This window comes from Plectropomus leopardus, chromosome 8 (assembly GCF_026936395.1).
Source record: "Plectropomus leopardus strain MGB_pleo_1.0 chromosome 8, ASM2693639v1, whole genome shotgun sequence".
Taxonomy (NCBI): domain Eukaryota; kingdom Metazoa; phylum Chordata; class Actinopteri; order Perciformes; family Serranidae; genus Plectropomus; species Plectropomus leopardus.
In genome coordinates, this window is record NC_142183.1 from 3,468,721 (window position 1) to 3,490,064 (window position 21,344).

Consider the following 21,344-nt stretch of genomic DNA (forward strand, 5'->3'; position numbering starts at 1 on the left):
AACTTACGACCAGCTGCTGCTTATGAACACATTTACATTTAGTGTAGCAAAGTTTGACCGAGTTATCAAGACCAGGCCGGATTGTGGATCTCAAACCACTATAAGTCATCGACAAGTCGCCAGAAAAGTCGAAAAGGAGATAGAATATAACCAGATTTATCAAAAAATCTGCCTGTATCCATTTTGTGACTCCACGCCAGTGATACACAATGTTTTTGTCTGTACGCTCCATTTTTGTGAACGCGATATCTCAAAAACGGCTCGAGGGAATTTCTTTAAATTTAGCTTAATTCAAAAGGCCATAGTTCGAGTTCACGTCGACGTCATATAGTTCTGCAAAAACACGTTTCTTTCTGTTACTCAGCATCATATCTCAGAAACAGAAGGGGAGACGTTTGGTCAGACGCTGAATTGGTGACACTAATCTTGAAACTGTGCTGACTGAAGATCTTGCGTGCTCTCGATGTGTGTGACGCACGCGTTTTCACACACACGGATGTAAACTATAACTGAAACTTCACTGGTGTGCAGAGACATACAACCACCAGCTGGTAATCCTCGTTTCAGCCTGGTTTTCGGTCATGTATAATCTCATAAGATTGTATAGTATTTTGAAATATGTAACGAGATAAACCAGGCCCAAATTCAGCGGTTTTATTCCGGGATCCCTGATGAATCGGGGCCTCTGGCTGGTTTACTTCGATTTTAATCTGTGCCAGACGGAGTGCCCTCACTGCTCTTACTTTTCCAAATTAACCTCCCTAACATCCAGCCTCAAACCCTGGACCCTCTCCAGCTCCAGTCAGTCACAAAGCCGAATGTTTTCTTGCACAAACCCCTGGCGTCCGTCCATCTTCTAAATGAATCTGTCTTCTGAAGCGCTCACCAAAAAAAAAAAAAAGCAGTGTGTGTGGTTTTTTTAAATTTTATTTTACTCTCCTCTTCTTTGTGGAGGGTAAGTAATATCCCGCCTGAAGGCAATCCACTCGGCACCGCTCCTACCTTTCATGGCAACTGCAGAAACAGAAACAGGCAGCCAGAAATAGAAAGCAGAAGAAGAATAGCGGAGAGGACAGCGGAGTACGTATGGTTGTTGTGATAAGAAATGAGGAGCGCCGAGAAATGCCAGTAGCATTTACAGCGAGAAACATAATTCAGATTCAGCAGACATCAGCTGAAACTGTGCCATTTTTATTTTGGGGGGGAAACCGAGCTTTCACCGGGAAGCCCTTCGAGGCTGTTATTGGATTCCTGTTGACTTTAGACGTTTGAAAAATACAACAGATTCCAGCATGACACAGCAATCTTTAATTTCTTTCTCTTTCTTCTTTGATCTCGGTTGTGTCTCCACCTGCAGAGAGTCCCAGTACAGCACCAAGCCTTTCGAACAGACGCTCAGTGTGGATCTGTGTGGAACAGCAGGTAAAAAAAGCTCATTTTTACGCTTTTTTGTCTGGATAAAAGTTGATGACAACAGGTGAAATGTTATTTTGTTTGGAAATAGAAGTAACGGGAAGTCGTGCATAAACACCATCGGGGATAGATTTCTTTTTGAGCTGGAGATGCGTAAAAGATTTTTGACATGCTATTCAATGACTTTTTTTACGTTAAAAGCAGGGACTTTTTCCGCCGTTTTTTCGAAGGGCTATACTATGCCGTTTTTTGACATTAATGGAATAGTTTGATGTTAAGCAGCAGATAAATATCACTCTAATGTCTCTAAACAATAACATGTCACAGTCATGTGACAGGTTTTTTTAACAAACTATACTATGACGTTTTGGTGACAATTTTTTTGCCATATGACGTCTTGATGACAGTTGTTTTCGACATACCATACTATGATGGTTTTGATGATTTCTTCTTGACATACTATATTATGGCGTTTTTTCATGGTCTTTGGAGATATACTATACTGTGATTTTTTAATGATTTTTGATGACTTATTATACGATAATGTTTTTTCGTGATTTTTAATGACATACTATAGAAGGACCTTTTCTCATGATTTTTGATCACATGGTATACTATGACTTAATTTTATGATTTTTGATTATATTATGAGTTTTTTTGCAACATTTTTGAGGAAATACTATACTACGATGTTTTCTCATGATTTTTGAAGACATGTGGTTTTTGGCCATTTTTTGACATGCTATACACGTCTAAAACGTGTAAACAATGTGAGATTTTTTGCCTTACTATACTATGCGTTTTTTTGGCCATTTTTCAACATGCTAAATTTTAACTTTTTGGGCGTTTTTTTGCCCTGTTTTCAACATGTTATGCTATGGCGCGTGTCTGTGAGCTATTATGAGCGGTTTTCAGCCATTTTTGGGACGGGTCAAAATTTGAGTTTTTTGCCTTACTATACTATGCAATTTTTTTTTTGGCCATTTTTTCAACATGCTAAATTTTAACTTTTTGGGCGTTTTTCGGCCCTGTTTTCAACATGTTATGCTATGGTGCGTCTGTATGAGCAATGCTAAGCGGTTTTCAGCCATTTTTGGGACGGGTCAAAATTTGAGATTTTTTTGCCTTACTATACTATGCGATTTTTTTTTTGGCCATTTTTTCAACATGCTATATTATGATTTTTCTGACATTTTTCGGCCCTGTTTTCAACATGCTATGCTATGCCGCGTGTCTGTGAGCTATGCTAAGCGGTTTTTATGTATTTTTGGGACGGGTCAAAATTTGAGATTTTTTGCCTTACTATACTATGCGATTTTTTTTTTGGCCATTTTTTCAACATGCTATATTATGATTTTTCTGACATTTTTCGGCCCTGTTTTCAACATGCTATGCTATGCCGCGTGTCTGTGAGCTATGCTAAGCGGTTTTTATGTATTTTTGGGACGGGTCAAAATTTGAGATTTTTTGCCTTACTATACTATGCGATTTTTTTTTTTGGCCATTTTTTCAACATGCTATATTATGATTTTTCTGACATTTTTCGGCCCTGTTTTCAACATGCTATGCTATGCCGCGTGTCTGTGAGCTATGCTAAGCGTTTTTTATGTATTTTTGGGACGGGTCAAAATTTGAGATTTTTTGCCTTACTATACTATGCGTTTTTTTTTTTTGGCCATTTTTGTAACATGCTATATTATGACGTTTTGGGCATTTTTTGGCCCTGATTTCAACATGCTATGCTATGGCGCGTGTCTGTGAGCTATGCTAAGCAGTTTTCATCTATTTTTGGGACGGGTCAAAATTTGAGATTTTTTGCCTTACTATACTATGCGATTTTTTTTTTGGCCATTTTTTCAACATGCTAAATTATGACTTTTCGGGCGTTTTTCGGCCCTGATTTCAACATGTTATGCTATGGCATGTGTCTGTGAGCTATGCTAAGCAGTTTTCAGCCATTTTTGGGACGGGTCAAAATTTGAGATTTTTTGCCTTACTATACTATGAGATTTTTTTTTTTGGCCATTTTTTCAACATGCTATATTATGATTTTTCTGACATTTTTCGGCCCTGTTTTCAACATGTTATGCTATGGCGCGTGTCTGTGAGCTATTATGAGCGGTTTTCAGCCATTTTTGGGACGGGTCAAAATTTGAGATTTTTTGCCTTACTATACTATGCGTTTTTTTTTTTTGGCCATTTTTTCAACATGCTAAATTTTAACTTTTTGGGCGTTTTCTGGCCCTGTTTTCAACATGCTGTGCTATGGCGCGTGTCTGTGAGTAATGCTAAGCGGTTTTCAGCCATTTTTGGGACGGGTCAAAATTTGAGATTTTTTGCCTTACTATACTATGCGATTTTTTTTTTGGCCATTTTTTCAACATGCTTTATTATGATTTTTCTGACATTTTTTGGCCCTGTTTTCAGCATGCTATGCTATGGCGCGTGTCTGTGAGCTATGCTAAGCAGTTTTCATCTATTTTTGGGACGGGTCAAAATTTGAGATTTTTTGCCTTACTATACTATGCGATTTTTTTTTTGGCCATTTTTTCAACATGCTAAATTTTAACTTTTTGGGCGTTTTTCGGCCCTGTTTTCAACATGTTATGCTATGGCGCGTGTCTGTGAGCTATGCTTAGCGGTTTTCAGCCATTTTTGGGACGGGTCAAAATTTGAGATTTTTTGCCTTACTATACTATGCGATTTTTTTTTTTGGACATTTTTTCAACATGCTATATTATGATTTTTCTGACATTTTTCGGCCCTGTTTTCAACATGCTATGCTATGGCGCATGTCTGTGAGCTAGTATGAGCGGTTTTCAGCCATTTTTGGGACGGGTCAAAATTTGAGTTTTTTTGCCTTACTATACTATGCGATTTTTTTTTTTGGCCATTTTTGTAACATGCTATATTATGACGTTTTGGGCATTTTTTGGCCCTGATTTCAACATGCTATGCTATGGCGCGTGTCTGTGAGTAATGCTAAGCAGTTTTCATCTATTTTTGGGACGGGTCAAAATTTGAGATTTTTTGCCTTACTATACTATGCGATTTTTTTTTTTGGCCATTTTTTCAACATGCTAAATTATGACTTTTCGGGCGTTTTTCGGCCCTGTTTTCAACATGCTATGCTATGGCGCGTGTCTGTGAGTAATGCTAAGCAGTTTTCAGCCATTTTTGGGACGGGTCAAAATTTGAGATTTTTTGCCTTACTATACTATGCGATTTTTTTTTTTGGCCATTTTTTCAACATGCTAAATTATGACTTTTCGGGCGTTTTTCGGCCCTGTTTTCAACATGCTATGCTATGGCGCGTGTCTGTGAGTAATGCTAAGCAGTTTTCAGCCATTTTTGGGACGGGTCAAAATTTGAGATTTTTTGCCTTACTATACTATGCGATTTTTTTTTTTTTGCCATTTTTTCAACATGCTAAATTATGACTTTTTGGGCGTTTTTCGGCCCTGTTTTCAACATGTTATGCTATGGCGCGTGTCTGTGAGCTATTACGAGCAGTTTTCATCTATTTTTGGGACGGGTCAAAATTTGAGATTTTTTGCCTTACTATACTATGCGATTTTTTTTTTTGGTCATTTTTGCAACATGCTATATTATGACTTTTCGGGCGTTTTTCGGCCCTATTTTCAACATGTTATGCTATGGCGCGTGTTTGTGAGCTATTATGAGCGGTTTTCAGCCATTTTTGGGACGGGTCAAAATTTGAGATTTTTTGCCTTACTATACTATGCGATTTTTTTTTTGGCCATTTTTGCAACATGCTATATTATGACTTTTTTGGCGTTTTTTGGCAATGTTTTCAACATGTTATGCTATGGCGCTTGTCTGTGAGCTATTATGAGCGGTTTTCAGCCATTTTTGGGACGGGTCAAAATTTGAGATTTTTTGCCTTACTATACTATGCGATTTTTTTTTTGGCCATTTTTTCAACATGCTAAATTATGACTTTTCGGGCGTTTTTTGGCCCTGTTTTCAACATGCTATGCTATGGCGCGTGTCTGTGAGTAATGCTAAGCAGTTTTCAGCCATTTTTGGGACGGGTCAAAATTTGAGATTTTTGCCTTACTATACTATGCGATTTTTTTTTTGGCCATTTTTTCAACATGCTAAATTTTAACTTTTTGGGCGTTTTTCGGCCCTGTTTTCAACATGCTATGCTATGGCGCGTGTTTGTGAGCTATTACGAGCAGTTTTCAGCCATTTTTGGGACGGGTCAAAATTTGAGATTTTTTGCCTTACTATACTATGCGATTTTTTTTTTTGGCCATTTTTGTAACATGCTATATTATGACGTTTTGGGCATTTTTCGGCCCTGTTTTCATCATGCTATGCTATGGCGCGTGTCTGTGAGTAATGCTAAGCAGTTTTCATCTATTTTTGGGACGGGTCAAAATTTGAGATTTTTTGCCTTACTATACTATGCGATTTTTTTTTTGGCCATTTTTTCAACATGCTAAATTATGACTTTTCGGGCGTTTTTCGGCCCTGTTTTCAACATGCTATGCTATGGCGCGTGTTTGTGAGCTATTATGAGCGGTTTTCAGCCATTTTTGGGACGGGTCAAAATTTGAGATTTTTTGCCTTACTATACTATGCGTTTTTTTTTTGGCCATTTTTTCAACATGCTATATTATGATTTTTCTGACATTTTTCGGCCCTGTTTTCAACATGTTATGCTATGGCGCGTGTCTGTGAGCTATTACGAGCAGTTTTCAGCCATTTTTGGGACGGGTCAAAATTTGAGATTTTTTGCCTTACTATACTATGAGATTTTTTTTTTGGCCATTTTTGTAACATGCTATATTATGACGTTTTGGGCATTTTTCGGCCCTGTTTTCATCATGCTATGCTATGGCGCGTGTCTGTGAGTAATGCTAAGCAGTTTTCATCTATTTTTGGGACGGGTCAAAATTTGAGATTTTTTGCCTTACTATACTATGCGATTTTTTTTTTTGGCCATTTTTTCAACATGCTAAATTATGACTTTTCGGGCGTTTTTCGGCCCTGTTTTCAACATGCTATGCTAAGGCGCGTGTTTGTGAGCTATTAGGAGCGGTTTTCAGCCATTTTTGGGACAGGTCAAAATTTGAGATTTTTGCCTTTCTATACTATGCGATTTTTTTTTTTGGCCATTTTTTCAACATGCTATATTATGATTTTTCTGACATTTTTCGGCCCTGTTTTCAGCATGCTATGCTATGGCGCGTGTCTGTGAGTAATGCTAAGCAGTTTTCAGCCATTTTTGGGACGGGTCAAAATTTGAGATTTTTTGCCTTACTACACTATGCGATTTTTTTTTGGCCATTTTTTCAACATGCTAAATTGTAACTTTTTGGGCGTTTTTCGGCCCTGTTTTCATCATGCTATGCTATGGCGCGTGTCTGTGAGCTATTATGAGCGGTTTTCAGCCATTTTTGGGACGGGTCAAAATTTGAGATTTTTTGCCTTACTATACTATGCGATTTTTTTTTTGGCCATTTTTTCAACATGCTAAATTATGACTTTTCGGCATTTTCGCCCTGTTTTCAACATGCTATGCTATGGCGTGTCTGTGAGTAATGCTAAGCAGTTTTCAGCCATTTTTGGGACGGGTCAAAATTTGAGTTTTTTGCCTTACTATACTATGCGATTTTTTTTTTTGGCCATTTTTTCAACATGCTATATTATGATTTTTCTGACATTTTTCGGCCCTGTTTTCAGCATGCTATGCTATGGCGCGTGTCTGTGAGTAATGCTAAGCAGTTTTCAGCCATTTTTGGGACGGGTCAAAATTTGAGATTTTTGCCTTACTATACTATGCGCTTTTTTTTTGGCCATTTTTCAACATGCTAAATTATGACTTTTCGGCGTTTTTCGCCCTGTTTTCAACATGTTATGCTATGGCGCGTGTCTGTGAGCTATTACGAGCAGTTTTCATCTATTTTGACGGGTCAAAATTTGAGATTTTTGCCTTACTATACTATGCGATTTTTTTTTGGTCATTTTGCAACATGCTATATTATGACTTTTCGGGCGTTTTTCAGCCCTATTTTCAACATGTTATGCTATGGCACGTGTTTGTGAGCTATTATGAGCAGTTTTCAGCCATTTTTGGGACGGGTCAAAATTTGAGATTTTATGCCTTACTATACTATGCGATTTTTTTTTTGGCCATTTTTGCAACATGCTATATTATGACTTTTTTGGCGTTTTTTGGCAATGTTTTCAACATGTTATGCTATGGCGCTTGTCTGTGAGCTATTATGAGCGGTTTTCAGCCATTTTTGGGACGGGTCAAAATTTGAGATTTTTTGCCTTACTATACTATGCGATTTTTTTTTTGGCCACTTTTTCAACATGCTAAATTTTAACTTTTTGGGCGTTTTTCGGCCCTGTTTTCAACATGTTATGCTATGGCGCGTGTCTGTGAGCTATTACGAGCAGTTTTCAGCCATTTTTGGGACGGGTCAAAATTTGAGATTTTTTGCCTTACTATACTATGCGATTTTTTTTTGGCCATTTTTCAACATGCTAAATTATGACTTTTTGGGCGTTTTTTCGCCCTGTTTTCAACATGTTATGCTATGGCGCGTGTCTGTGAGCTATTATGAGCGGTTTTCAGCCATTTTGGGACGGGTCAAAATTTGAGATTTTTGCCTTACTATTCTATGCTATTTTTTTTTTGGACATTTTTTCAACATGCTAAATTATGACTTTTTGGGCGTTTTTCGGCCCTGTTTTCAACATGTTATGCTATGGCGCGTGTCTGTGAGCTATTATGAGCGGTTTTCAGCCATTTTTGGGACGGGTCAAAATTTGAGATTTTTTGCCTTACTATACTATGCGATTTTTTTTTTGGCCATTTTTTCAACATGCTAAATTATGACTTTTCGGCATTTTTCGGCCCTGTTTTCAGCATGTTATGCTATGGCGCGTGTCTGTGAGTAATGCTAAGCAGTTTTCAGCCATTTTTGGGACGGGTCAAAATTTGAGATTTTTTGCCTTACTATACTATGCGATTTTTTTTTTGGCCACTTTTTCAACATGCTAAATTTTAACTTTTTGGGCGTTTTTCGGCCCTGTTTTCAACATGTTATGCTATGGCGCGTGTCTGTGAGCTATTATGAGCGGTTTTCAGCCATTTTTGGGACGGGTCAAAATTTGAGATTTTTTGCCTTACTATACTATGCGATTTTTTTTTTTGCCATTTTTTCAACATTCTAAATTATGACTTTTTAGGCGTTTTTTTCTGTTTTCAACATGCTATGCTATGGCGCGTGTCTGTGAGCTATTATGAGCGGTTTTCAGCCATTTTTGGGACGGGTCAAAATTTGAGATTTTTTGCCTTACTATACTATGCGATTTTTTTTGGCCATTTTTCAACATGCTAAATTATGACTTTTCGGCATTTTTCGCCCTGTTTTCAACATGCTATGCTATGGCGCGTGTCTGTGAGTAATGCTAAGCAGTTTTCAGCCATTTTGGGACGGGTCAAAATTTGAGATTTTTTGCCTTACTATACTATGCGATTTTTTTTGGCCACTTTTTCAATATGCTAAATTTTAACTTTTTGGGCGTTTTTCGGCCCTGTTTTCAACATGTTATGCTATGGCGCGTGTCTGTGAGCTATTACGAGCAGTTTTCAGCCATTTTTGGGACGGGTCAAAATTTGAGATTTTTTGCCTTACTATACTATGCGATTTTTTTTTTTGGCCATTTTTTCAACATGCTAAATTATGACTTTTTGGGCGTTTTTCGGCCCTGTTTTCAACATGTTATGCTATGGCGCGTGTCTGTGAGCTATTATGAGCGGTTTTCAGCCATTTTTGGGACGGGTCAAAATTTGAGATTTTTTGCCTTACTATACTATGCGTTTTTTGTTTTTGGCCATTTTTGTAACATGCTATATTATGACTTTTCGGCATTTTCGGCCCTGTTTTCAACATGCTATGCTATGGCGCGTGTCTGTGAGTAATGCTAAGCAGTTTTCAGCCATTTTTGGGACGGTCAAAATTTGAGTTTTTGCCTTACTATACTATGCGATTTTTTTTTTGGCCATTTTTCAACATGCTATATTATGATTTTTCTGACATTTTTTCGGCCCTGTTTTCAGCATGCTATGCTATGGCGTGTCTGTGAGTAATGCTAAGCAGTTTTCAGCCATTTTGGGACGGGTCAAAATTTGAGATTTTTGCCTTACTATACTATGCGATTTTTTTTTTTGGCCACTTTTTCAACATGCTAAATTTTAACTTTTTGGGCGTTTTTCGGCCCTGTTTTCAACATGTTATGCTATGGCGCGTGTCTGTGAGCTATTACGAGCAGTTTTCAGCCATTTTTGGGACGGGTCAAAATTTGAGATTTTTTGCCTTACTATACTATGCGATTTTTTTTTTTGGTCATTTTTCAACATGCTATATCATGACTTTTCGGGCGTTTTTCGGCCCTATTTTCAACATGTTATGCTATGGCGCGTGTTTGTGAGCTATTATGAGCGGTTTTCAGCCATTTTTGGGACGGGTCAAAATTTGAGATTTTTGCCTTACTATACTATGCGATTTTTTTTTTGGCCATTTTTCAACATGCTAAATTATGACTTTTTGGGCGTTTTTCGGCCCTGTTTTCAACATGTTATGCTATGGCGCGTGTTTGTGAGCTATTATGAGCGGTTTTCAGCCATTTTTGGGACGGGTCAAAATTTGAGATTTTTTGCCTTACTATACTATGCGATTTTTTTTTTGGCCATTTTTTCAACATGCTAAATTATGACTTTTCGGGCATTTTTCGGCCCTGTTTTCAACATGCTATGCTATGGCGCGTGTCTGTGAGTAATGCTAAGCAGTTTTCAGCCATTTTTGGGACGGGTCAAAATTTGAGATTTTTTGCCTTACTATACTATGCGATTTTTTTTTTGGCCACTTTTTCAACATGCTAAATTTTAACTTTTTGGGCGTTTTTCGGTCCCTGTTTTCAACATGTTATGCTATGGCGTGTCTGTGAGCTATTACGAGCAGTTTTCAGCCATTTTGGGACGGGTCAAAATTTGAGATTTTTGCCTTACTATACTATGCGATTTTTTTTTTTGGCCATTTTTTCAACATGCTAAATTATGACTTTTTTGCGTTTTTTCGCCCTGTTTTCAACATGTTATGCTATGGCGCGTGTCTGTGAGCTATTATGAGCGGTTTTCAGCCATTTTTGGGACGGGTCAAAATTTGAGTTTTTTGCCTTACTATACTATGCGATTTTTTTTTGGCCATTTTTCAACATGCTAAATTATGACTTTTCGGGCATTTTTCGGCCCTGTTTTCAACATGCTATGCTATGGCGCGTGTCTGTGAGTAATGCTAAGCAGTTTTCAGCCATTTTTGGGACGGGTCAAAATTTGAGTTTTTTGCCTTACTATACTATGCGATTTTTTTTTTTGGCCATTTTTTCAACATGCTATATTATGATTTTTCTGACATTTTTCGGCCCTGTTTTCAGCATGCTATGCTATGGCGCGTGTCTGTGAGTAATGCTAAGCAGTTTTCAGCCATTTTTGGGACGGGTCAAAATTTGAGATTTTTTGCCTTACTATACTATGCGATTTTTTTTTTTGCCACTTTTTCAACATGCTTAATTTTAACTTTTTTGGCGTTTTTCGCCCTGTTTTCAACATGTTATGCTATGGCGCGTGTCTGTGAGCTATTACGAGCAGTTTTCAGCCATTTTGGGACGGGTCAAAATTTGAGATTTTTGCCTTACTATACTATGCGATTTTTTTTGGCCATTTTTTCAACATGCTAAATTATGACTTTTTGGCGTTTTGGCCCTGTTTTCAACATGTTATGCTATGGCGCGTGTCTGTGAGCTATTATGAGCGGTTTTCAGCCATTTTTGGGACGGGTCAAAATTTGAGATTTTTTGCCTTACTATACTATGCGATTTTTTTTTTTGGCCATTTTTTCAACATGCTAAATTATGACTTTTCGGGCGTTTTTCGGCCCTGTTTTCAACATGCTATGCTATGGCGCGTGTCTGTGAGTAATGCTAAGCAGTTTTCAGCCATTTTTGGGACGGGTCAAAATTTGAGATTTTTTGCCTTACTATACTATGCGATTTTTTTTTTTGGCCATTTTTTCAACATGCTAAATTATGACTTTTTGGGCGTTTTTCGGCCCTGTTTTCAACATGTTATGCTATGGCGCGTGTCTGTGAGCTATTACGAGCAGTTTTCAGCCATTTTTGGGACGGGTCAAAATTTGAGATTTTTTGCCTTACTATACTATGCGATTTTTTTTTTTGGCCATTTTTTCAACATGCTAGATTATGACTTTTCGGCGTTTTTTCGCCCTGTTTTCAACATGCTATGCTATGGCGCGTGTCTGTGAGTAATGCTAAGCAGTTTTCAGCCATTTTTGGACGGGTCAAAATTTGAGATTTTTTGCCTTACTATACTATGCGATTTTTTTTTTTGGCCATTTTTTCAACATGCTATATTATGACTTTTTTGGCATTTTTGGCCCTGTTTTCAACATGTTATGCTATGGCGCGTGTTTGTGAGCTATTATGAGCGGTTTTCAGCCATTTTTGGGACGGGTCAAAATTTGAGATTTTTTGCCTTACTATACTATGCGATTTTTTTTTTTGGCCATTTTTTCAACATGCTAAATTATGACTTTTCGGGCGTTTTTCGGCCCTGTTTTCAACATGTTATGCTATGGCGCGTGTTTGTGAGCTATTATGAGCGGTTTTCAGCCATTTTTGGGACGGGTCAAAATTTGAGTTTTTTGCCTTACTATACTATGCGATTTTTTTTTTTGGCCATTTTTTCAACATGCTAAATTATGACTTTTTGGCGTTTTTTCGGCCCTGTTTTCAACATGTTATGCTATGGCGCGTGTCTGTGAGCTATTACGAGCGGTTTTCAGCCATTTTTGGGACGGGTCAAAATTTGAGTTTTTGCCTTACTATACTATGCGATTTTTTTTTGGCCATTTTTCAACATGCTAAATTATGACTTTTTGGCGTTTTTGGCCCTGTTTTCAACATGTTATGCTATGGCGTGTCTGTGAGCTATTACGAGCAGTTTTCAGCCATTTTTGGGACGGGTCAAAATTTGAGATTTTTTGCCTTACTATACTATGCGATTTTTTTTTTGGCCATTTTTTCAACATGCTAAATTATGACTTTTCGGGCGTTTTTCGGCCCTGTTTTCAACATGCTATGCTATGGCGCGTGTCTGTGAGTAATGCTAAGCAGTTTTCAGCCATTTTTGGGACGGGTCAAAATTTGAGATTTTTTGCCTTACTATACTATGCGATTTTTTTTTTTGGTCATTTTTCAACATGCTATATTATGACTTTTCGGGCGTTTTTCGGCCCTATTTTCAACATGTTATGCTATGGCGCGTGTTTGTGAGCTATTATGAGCGGTTTTCAGCCATTTTTGGGACGGGTCAAAATTTGAGTTTTTTGCCTTACTATACTATGCGATTTTTTTTTTGGCCATTTTTCAACATGCTAAATTATGACTTTTTAGGCGTTTTTGACCCTGTTTTCAACATGTTATGCTATGGCGTGTCTGTGAGCTATTACGAGCAGTTTTCAGCCATTTTGGGACGGGTCAAAATTTGAGATTTTTGCCTTACTATACTATGCGATTTTTTTTTTGGCCATTTTTTCAACATGCTAGATTATGACTTTTCAGGCGTTTTTTCGGCCCTGTTTTCAACATGCTATGCTATGGCGGCGTGTCTGTGAGTAATGCTAAGCAGTTTTCAGCCATTTTGGGACGGGTCAAAATTTGAGATTTTTGCCTTACTATACTATGCGATTTTTTTTTTGGCCACTTTTTCAACATGCTAAATTTTAACTTTTTGGGCGTTTTTCGGCCCTGTTTTCAACATGTTATGCTATGGCGGCGTGTCTGTGAGCTATTACGAGCAGTTTTCAGCCATTTTTGGGACGGGTCAAAATTTGAGATTTTTTGCCTTACTATACTATGCGATTTTTTTTTTGGCCATTTTTTCAACATGCTAAATTATGACTTTTTGGGCGTTTTTGCCCTGTTTTCAACATGTTATGCTATGGCGCGTGTCTGTGAGCTATTATGAGCGGTTTTCAGCCATTTTGGGACGGGTCAAAATTTGAGATTTTTGCCTTACTATACTATGCGATTTTTTTTGGCCATTTTTCAACATGCTAAATTATGACTTTTCGGGCGTTTTTCGGCCCTGTTTTCAACATGCTATGCTATGGCGCGTGTCTGTGAGTGATGCTGAGCGGTTTTCAGCCATTTTGGGACGGGTCAAAATTTGAGATTTTTTGCCTTACTATACTATGCGTTTTTTTTTTTGGCCATTTTTTCAACATGCTAAATTTTAACTTTTTGGGCGTTTTCTGGCCCTGTTTTCAACATGCTGTGCTATGGCGCGTGTCTGTGAGCTATTACGAGCAGTTTTCAGCCATTTTGGGACGGGTCAAAATTTGAGATTTTTTGCCTTACTATACTATGCGATTTTTTTTTTTGGCCATTTTTTCAACATGCTAAATTATGACTTTTTGGGCGTTTTTCGGCCCTGTTTTCAACATGTTATGCTATGGCGCGTGTCTGTGAGCTATTATGAGCGGTTTTCAGCCATTTTTGGGACGGGTCAAAATTTGAGATTTTTTGCCTTACTATACTATGCGTTTTTTTTTGGCCATTTTTCAACATGCTAAATTATGACTTTTCGGGCATTTTTCGCCCTGTTTTCAACATGCTATGCTATGGCGCGTGTCTGTGAGTAATGCTAAGCAGTTTTCAGCCATTTTGGGACGGTCAAAATTTGAGATTTTTTGCCTTACTATACTATGCGATTTTTTTTTTGGCCATTTTTCAACATGCTATATTATGATTTTCTGACATTTTTCGGCCCTGTTTTCAGCATGCTATGCTATGGCGGCGTGTCTGTGAGTAATGCTAAGCAGTTTTCAGCCATTTTGGGACGGGTCAAAATTTGAGATTTTTGCCTTACTATACTATGCGATTTTTTTTGGCCACTTTTCAACATGCTAAATTTTAACTTTTGGGCGTTTTTGGCCCTGTTTTCAACATGTTATGCTATGGCGGCGTGTCTGTGAGCTATTACGAGCAGTTTTCAGCCATTTTTGGGACGGGTCAAAATTTGAGATTTTTTGCCTTACTATACTATGCGATTTTTTTTTTTGGCCATTTTTTCAACATGCTAAATTATGACTTTTTGGGCGTTTTTCGGCCCTGTTTTCAACATGTTATGCTATGGCGCGTGTCTGTGAGCTATTACGAGCAGTTTTCAGCCATTTTTGGGACGGGTCAAAATTTGAGATTTTTGCCTTACTATACTATGCGATTTTTTTTTTGGCCACTTTTTCAACATGCTAAATTATGACTTTTCGGGCGTTTTTCGGCCCTGTTTTCAACATGCTATGCTATGGCGCGTGTCTGTGAGTAATGCTAAGCAGTTTTCAGCCATTTTTGGGACGGGTCAAAATTTGAGATTTTTTGCCTTACTATACTATGCGATTTTTTTTTTTGGCCATTTTTCAACATGCTAAATTATGACTTTTTGGGCGTTTTTCGGCCCTGTTTTCAACATGTTATGCTATGGCGCGTGTCTGTGAGCTATTATGAGCGGTTTTCAGCCATTTTTGGGACGGGTCAAAATTTGAGATTTTTTGCCTTACTATACTATGCGATTTTTTTTTTGGCCATTTTTTCAACATGCTAAATTATGACTTTTCGGGCGTTTTTGACCCTGTTTTCAACATGTTATGCTATGGCGCGTGTTTGTGAGCTATTATGAGCGGTTTTCAGCCATTTTTGGGACGGGTCAAAATTTGAGTTTTTTGCCTTACTATACTATGCGATTTTTTTTTTTGGCCATTTTTTCAACATGCTAAATTATGACTTTTTGGGCGTTTTTCGGCCCTGTTTTCAACATGTTATGCTATGGCGTGTCTGTGAGCTATTACGAGCGGTTTTCAGCCATTTTTGGGACGGGTCAAAATTTGAGTTTTTTGCCTTACTATACTATGCGATTTTTTTTTTTGGCCATTTTTTCAACATGCTAAATTATGACTTTTTGGGCGTTTTTCGGCCCTGTTTTCAACATGTTATGCTATGGCGCGTGTCTGTGAGCTATTACGAGCAGTTTTCAGCCATTTTTGGACGGTTAAAAATTTGAGATTTTTTGCTTTACTATACTATGCGTTTTTTTTTTGGCCATTTTTTCAACATGCTAAATTATGACTTTTCGGGCATTTTTCGGCCCTGTTTTCAACATGCTATGCTATGGCGCGTGTCTGTGAGTAATGCTAAGCAGTTTTCAGCCATTTTTGGGACGGGTCAAAATTTGAGATTTTTTGCCTTACTATACTATGCGATTTTTTTTTGGCCATTTTTCAACATGCTAAATTATGACTTTTTCGGCGTTTTTCGCCCTGTTTTTTCCATGTTATGCTATGGCGCGTGTTTGTGAGCTATTATGAGCGGTTTTCAGCCATTTTTGGGACGGGTCAAAATTTGAGTTTTGCCTTACTATACTATGCGATTTTTTTTTGGCCATTTTTTCAACATGCTAAATTATGACTTTTTGGGCGTTTTTCGGCCCTGTTTTCAACATGTTATGCTATGGCGCGTGTCTGTGAGCTATTACGAGCAGTTTTCAGCCATTTTTGGGAATAGTCAAAATTTGAGATTTTTGCCTTTCTATACTTTGCGATTTTTTTTTTTGGCCATTTTTTCAACATGCTAGATTATGACTTTTCGGGCGTTTTTCGGCCCTGTTTTCAACATGCTATGCTATGGCGCGTGTCTGTGAGTAATGCTAAGCTGTTTTCAGCCATTTTTGGGACGGGTCAAAATTTGAGATTTTTTGCCTTACTATACTATGCGATTTTTTTTTTGGCCACTTTTTCAACATGCTAAATTTTAACTTTTTGGGCGTTTTTCGGCCCTGTTTTCAACATGTTATGCTATGGCGCGTGTCTGTGAGCTATTACGAGCAGTTTTCAGCCATTTTGGGAGGTCAAAATTTGAGATTTTTGCCTTACTATACTATGCGATTTTTTTTGGCCATTTTTCAACATGCTAAATTATGACTTTTAGGCGTTTTTTGGCCCTGTTTTCAACATGTTATGCTATGGCGTGTCTGTGAGCTATTATGAGCGGTTTTCAGCCATTTTGGGACGGGTCAAAATTTGAGATTTTTGCCTTACTATACTATGCGATTTTTTTTTGGCCATTTTTCAACATGCTAAATTATGACTTTTCGGCATTTTTTCGCCCTGTTTTCAACATGCTATGCTATGGCGCGTGTCTGTGAGTAATGCTAAGCAGTTTTCAGCCATTTTGGGACGGGTCAAAATTTGAGATTTTTGCCTTACTATACTATGCGATTTTTTTTTTGGCCACTTTTCAACATGCTAAATTTTAACTTTTTGGGCGTTTTTGGCCCTGTTTTCAACATGTTATGCTATGGCGTGTCTGTGAGCTATTATAAGCGGTTTTCAGCCATTTTTGGGACGGGTCAAAATTTGAGATTTTTTGCCTTACTATACTATGCGATTTTTTTTTTGGCCATTTTTTCAACATGCTAAATTATGACTTTTTTGGCATTTTTGGCCCTGTTTTCAACATGTTATGCTATGGCGCGTGTCTGTGAGCTATTATGAGCGGTTTTCAGCCATTTTTGGGACGGGTCAAAATTTGAGATTTTTTGCCTTACTATACTATGCGTTTTTTTTTTGGCCATTTTTTCAACATGCTAAATTATGACTTTTCGGGCATTTTTCGGCCCTGTTTTCAACATGCTATGCTATGGCGCGTGTCTGTGAGTAATGCTAAGCAGTTTTCAGCCATTTTGGGACGGGTCAAAATTTGAGTTTTTGCCTTACTATACTATGCGATTTTTTTTTGGCCATTTTTCAACATGCTATATTATGATTTTCTGACATTTTTCGGCCCTGTTTTCAGCATGCTATGCTATGCGGCGTGTCTGTGAGTAATGCTAAGCAGTTTTCAGCCATTTTGGGACGGGTCAAAATTTGAGATTTTTGCCTTACTATACTATGCGATTTTTTTTTGGCCACTTTTTCAACATGCTAAATTTTAACTTTTTGGGCGTTTTTGGCCCTGTTTTCAACATGTTATGCTATGGCGTGTCTGTGAGCTATTTTGAGCAGTTTTCCGCCATTTTTGGGACGGGTCAAAATTTGAGATTTTTTGCCTTACTATACTATGCGATTTTTTTTTTGGCCATTTTTTCAACATGCTAAATTATGACTTTTCGGGCGTTTTTCGGCCCTGTTTTCAACATGTTATGCTATGGCGCGTGTCTGTGAGCTATTATGAGCGGTTTTCAGCCATTTTTGGGACGGGTCAAAATTTGAGATTTTTTGCCTTACTATACTATGCGATTTTTTTTTTGGCCATTTTTTCAACATGCTAAATTATGACTTTTCGGGCATTTTTCGGCCCTGTTTTCAACATGCTATGCTATGGCGCGTGTCTGTGAGTAATGCTAAGCAGTTTTCAGCCATTTTTGGGACGGGTCAAAATTTGAGATTTTTTGCCTTACTATACTATGTGATTTTTTTTTTTGGCGATTTTTCAACATGCTAAATTATGACTTTTTTGGGCGTTTTTGGCCCTGTTTTCAACATGTTATGCTATGGCGGCGTGTCTGTGAGCTATTACGAGCAGTTTTCAGCCATTTTTGGGACGGGTCAAAATTTGAGATTTTTTGCCTTACTATACTATGCGATTTTTTTTTTGGCCATTTTTTCAACATGCTAAATTATGACTTTTTGGGCGTTTTTCGGCCCTGTTTTCAACATGTTATGCTATGGCGTGTCTGTGAGCTATTATGAGCGGTTTTCAGCCATTTTTGGGACGGGTCAAAATTTGAGATTTTTGCCTTACTATACTATGCGATTTTTTTTGGCCATTTTTCAACATGCTAAATTATGACTTTTCGGCATTTTTTTCGGCCCTGTTTTCAACATGCTATGCTATGGCGGCGTGTCTGTGAGTAATGCTAAGCAGTTTTCAGCCATTTTGGGACGGGTCAAAATTTGAGATTTTTGCCTTACTATACTATGCGATTTTTTTTTGGCCACTTTTTCAACATGCTAAATTTTAACTTTTTGGGCGTTTTTCGGCCCTGTTTTCAACATGTTATGCTATGGCGCGTGTCTGTGAGCTATTACGAGCAGTTTTCAGCCATTTTTGGGACGGGTCAAAATTTGAGATTTTTGCCTTACTATACTATGCGATTTTTTTTTTGGCCATTTTTCAACTTGCTAAATTATGACTTTTTGGGCGTTTTTCGGCCCTGTTTTCAACATGTTATGCTATGGCGCGTGTCTGTGAGCTATTATGAGCGGTTTTCAGCCATTTTTGGGACGGGTCAAAATTTGAGATTTTTTGCCTTACTATACTATGCGATTTTTTTTTTTGGCCATTTTTTCAACATGCTAAATTATGACTTTTCGGGCATTTTTCGCCCTGTTTTCAACATGCTATGCTATGGCGGCGTGTCTGTGAGTAATGCTAAGCAGTTTTCAGCCATTTTTGGGACGGGTCAAAATTTGAGTTTTTGCCTTACTATACTATGCGATTTTTTTTTTGGCCATTTTTCAACATGCTATATTATGATTTTTCTGACATTTTTCGGCCCTGTTTTCAGCATGCTATGCTATGGCGGCGTGTCTGTGAGTAATGCTAAGCAGTTTTCAGCCATTTTGGGACGGGTCAAAATTTGAGATTTTTGCCTTACTATACTATGCGATTTTTTTTTTGGCCATTTTTTCAACATGCTAAATTTGAACTTTTTGGGCGTTTTTCGGCCCTGTTTTCAAAATGTTATGCTATGGCGCGTGTCTGTGAGCTATTACGAGCAGTTTTCAGCCATTTTGGGACGGGTCAAAATTTGAGATTTTTGCCTTACTATACTATGCGATTTTTTTTTGGCCATTTTTCAACATGCTAAATTATGACTTTTTAGGCGTTTTTGCCCTGTTTTCAACATGTTATGCTATGGCGGCGTGTCTGTGAGCTATTATGAGCGGTTTTCAGCCATTTTTGGGAACGGTCAAAATTTGAGATTTTTGCCTTACTATACTATGCGATTTTTTTTGGCCATTTTTCAACATGCTAAATTATGACTTTTCGGGCATTTTTCGGCCCTGTTTTCAACATGCTATGCTATGGCGCGTGTCTGTGAGTAATGCTAAGCAGTTTTCAGCCATTTTGGGACAGGTCAAAATTTGAGATTTTTTGCCTTACTATACTATGTGATTTTTTTTGCCCATTTTTCAACATGCTAAATTATGACTTTTTGGGCGTTTTGGCCCTGTTTTCAACATGTTATGCTATGGCGCGTGTCTGTGAGCTATTACGAGCAGTTTTCAGCCATTTTTGGGACGGGTCAAAATTTGAGATTTTTTGCCTTACTATACTATGCGATTTTTTTTTTTGGCCATTTTTGCAACATGCTATATTATGACTTTTCGGGCGTTTTTCGGCCCTGTTTTCAACATGCTATGCTATGGCACGTGTCTGTGAGCTATTATGAGCGGTTTTCAGCCATTTTTGGGACAGGTCAAAATTTGAGATTTTTTGCCTTACTATACTATGCGATTTTTTTTTTTGGCCATTTTTTCAACATGCTAAATTATGACTTTTCGGCATTTTTCGCCCTGTTTTCAACATGCTATGCTATGGCGGCGTGTCTGTGAGTAATGCTAAGCAGTTTTCAGCCATTTTGGGACGGGTCAAAATTTGAGATTTTTGCCTTTACTATACTATGCGATTTTTTTTGGCCACTTTTTCAACATGCTAAATTTTAACTTTTTGCGCCTGTTTTCAACATGTTATGCTATGGCGCGTGTCTGTGAGCTATTACGAGCAGTTTTCAGCCATTTTTGGGACGGGTCAAAATTTGAGATTTTTGCCTTACTATACTATGCGATTTTTTTTTTGGCCATTTTTTCAACATGCTAAATTATGACTTTTTTGCGTTTTTGACCCTGTTTTCATCATGTTATGCTATGGCGCGTGTTTGTGAGCTATTATGAGCGGTTTTCAGCCATTTTTGGGACGGGTCAAAATTTGAGTTTTTTGCCTTACTATACTATGCGATTTTTTTTTGGCCATTTTTCAACATGCTAAATTATGACTTTTCGGCATTTTTCGCCCTGTTTTCAACATGCTATGCTATGGCGCGTGTCTGTGAGTAATGCTAAGCAGTTTTCAGCCATTTTTGGGACGGGTCAAAATTTGAGATTTTTTGCCTTACTATACTATGCGATTTTTTTTTAGCCATTTTTCAACATGCTAAATTATGACTTTTGAGCGTTTTCGGCCCTATTTTCAACATGTTATGCTATGGCGCGTGTTTGTGAGCTATTATGAGCGGTTTTCAGCCATTTTTGGGACGGGTCAAAATTTGAGATTTTTTGCCTTACTATACTATGCGATTTTTTTTGGCCATTTTTCAACATGCTAAATTATGACTTTTCGGCATTTTTCGCCCTGTTTTCAACATGCTATGCTATGGCGCGTGTCTGTGAGTAATGCTAAGCAGTTTTCAGCCATTTTTGGGACGGGTCAAAATTTGAGATTTTTGCCTTACTATACTATGTGATTTTTTTTGGCCATTTTTTCAACATGCTAAATTATGACTTTTTGGCGTTTTTGACCCTGTTTTCAACATGTTATGCTATGGCTGTGTCTGTGAGCTATTATGAGCAGTTTTCAGCCATTTTTGGGACGGGTCAAAATTTGAGATTTTTTGCCTTACTATACTATGCGATTTTTTTTTTTGGCCATTTTTTCAACATGCTAAATTATGACTTTTTGGGCGTTTTTCGGCCCTGTTTTCAACATGTTATGCTATGGCGCGTGTCTGTGAGCTATTATGAGCGGTTTTC

At 37.8% G+C, this 21,344-nt stretch overlaps 1 protein-coding gene across 3 annotated transcripts in view; it reads left to right on the top strand.

Moving 5' to 3' along the window:
• ppargc1b (peroxisome proliferator-activated receptor gamma, coactivator 1 beta) overlaps positions 1 to 21,344 on the top strand; it is a 202,777-nt gene that overhangs the window by 158,328 nt on the left and 23,105 nt on the right. For all 3 annotated transcript variants that reach the window (XM_088080750.1, XM_088080748.1, XM_088080749.1), the window contains one exon: positions 1,358 to 1,422. In XM_088080750.1, the coding sequence (XP_087936876.1) occupies positions 1,358 to 1,422 (65 nt within the window). The remainder of the gene's footprint in view (positions 1 to 1,357; positions 1,423 to 21,344) is intronic.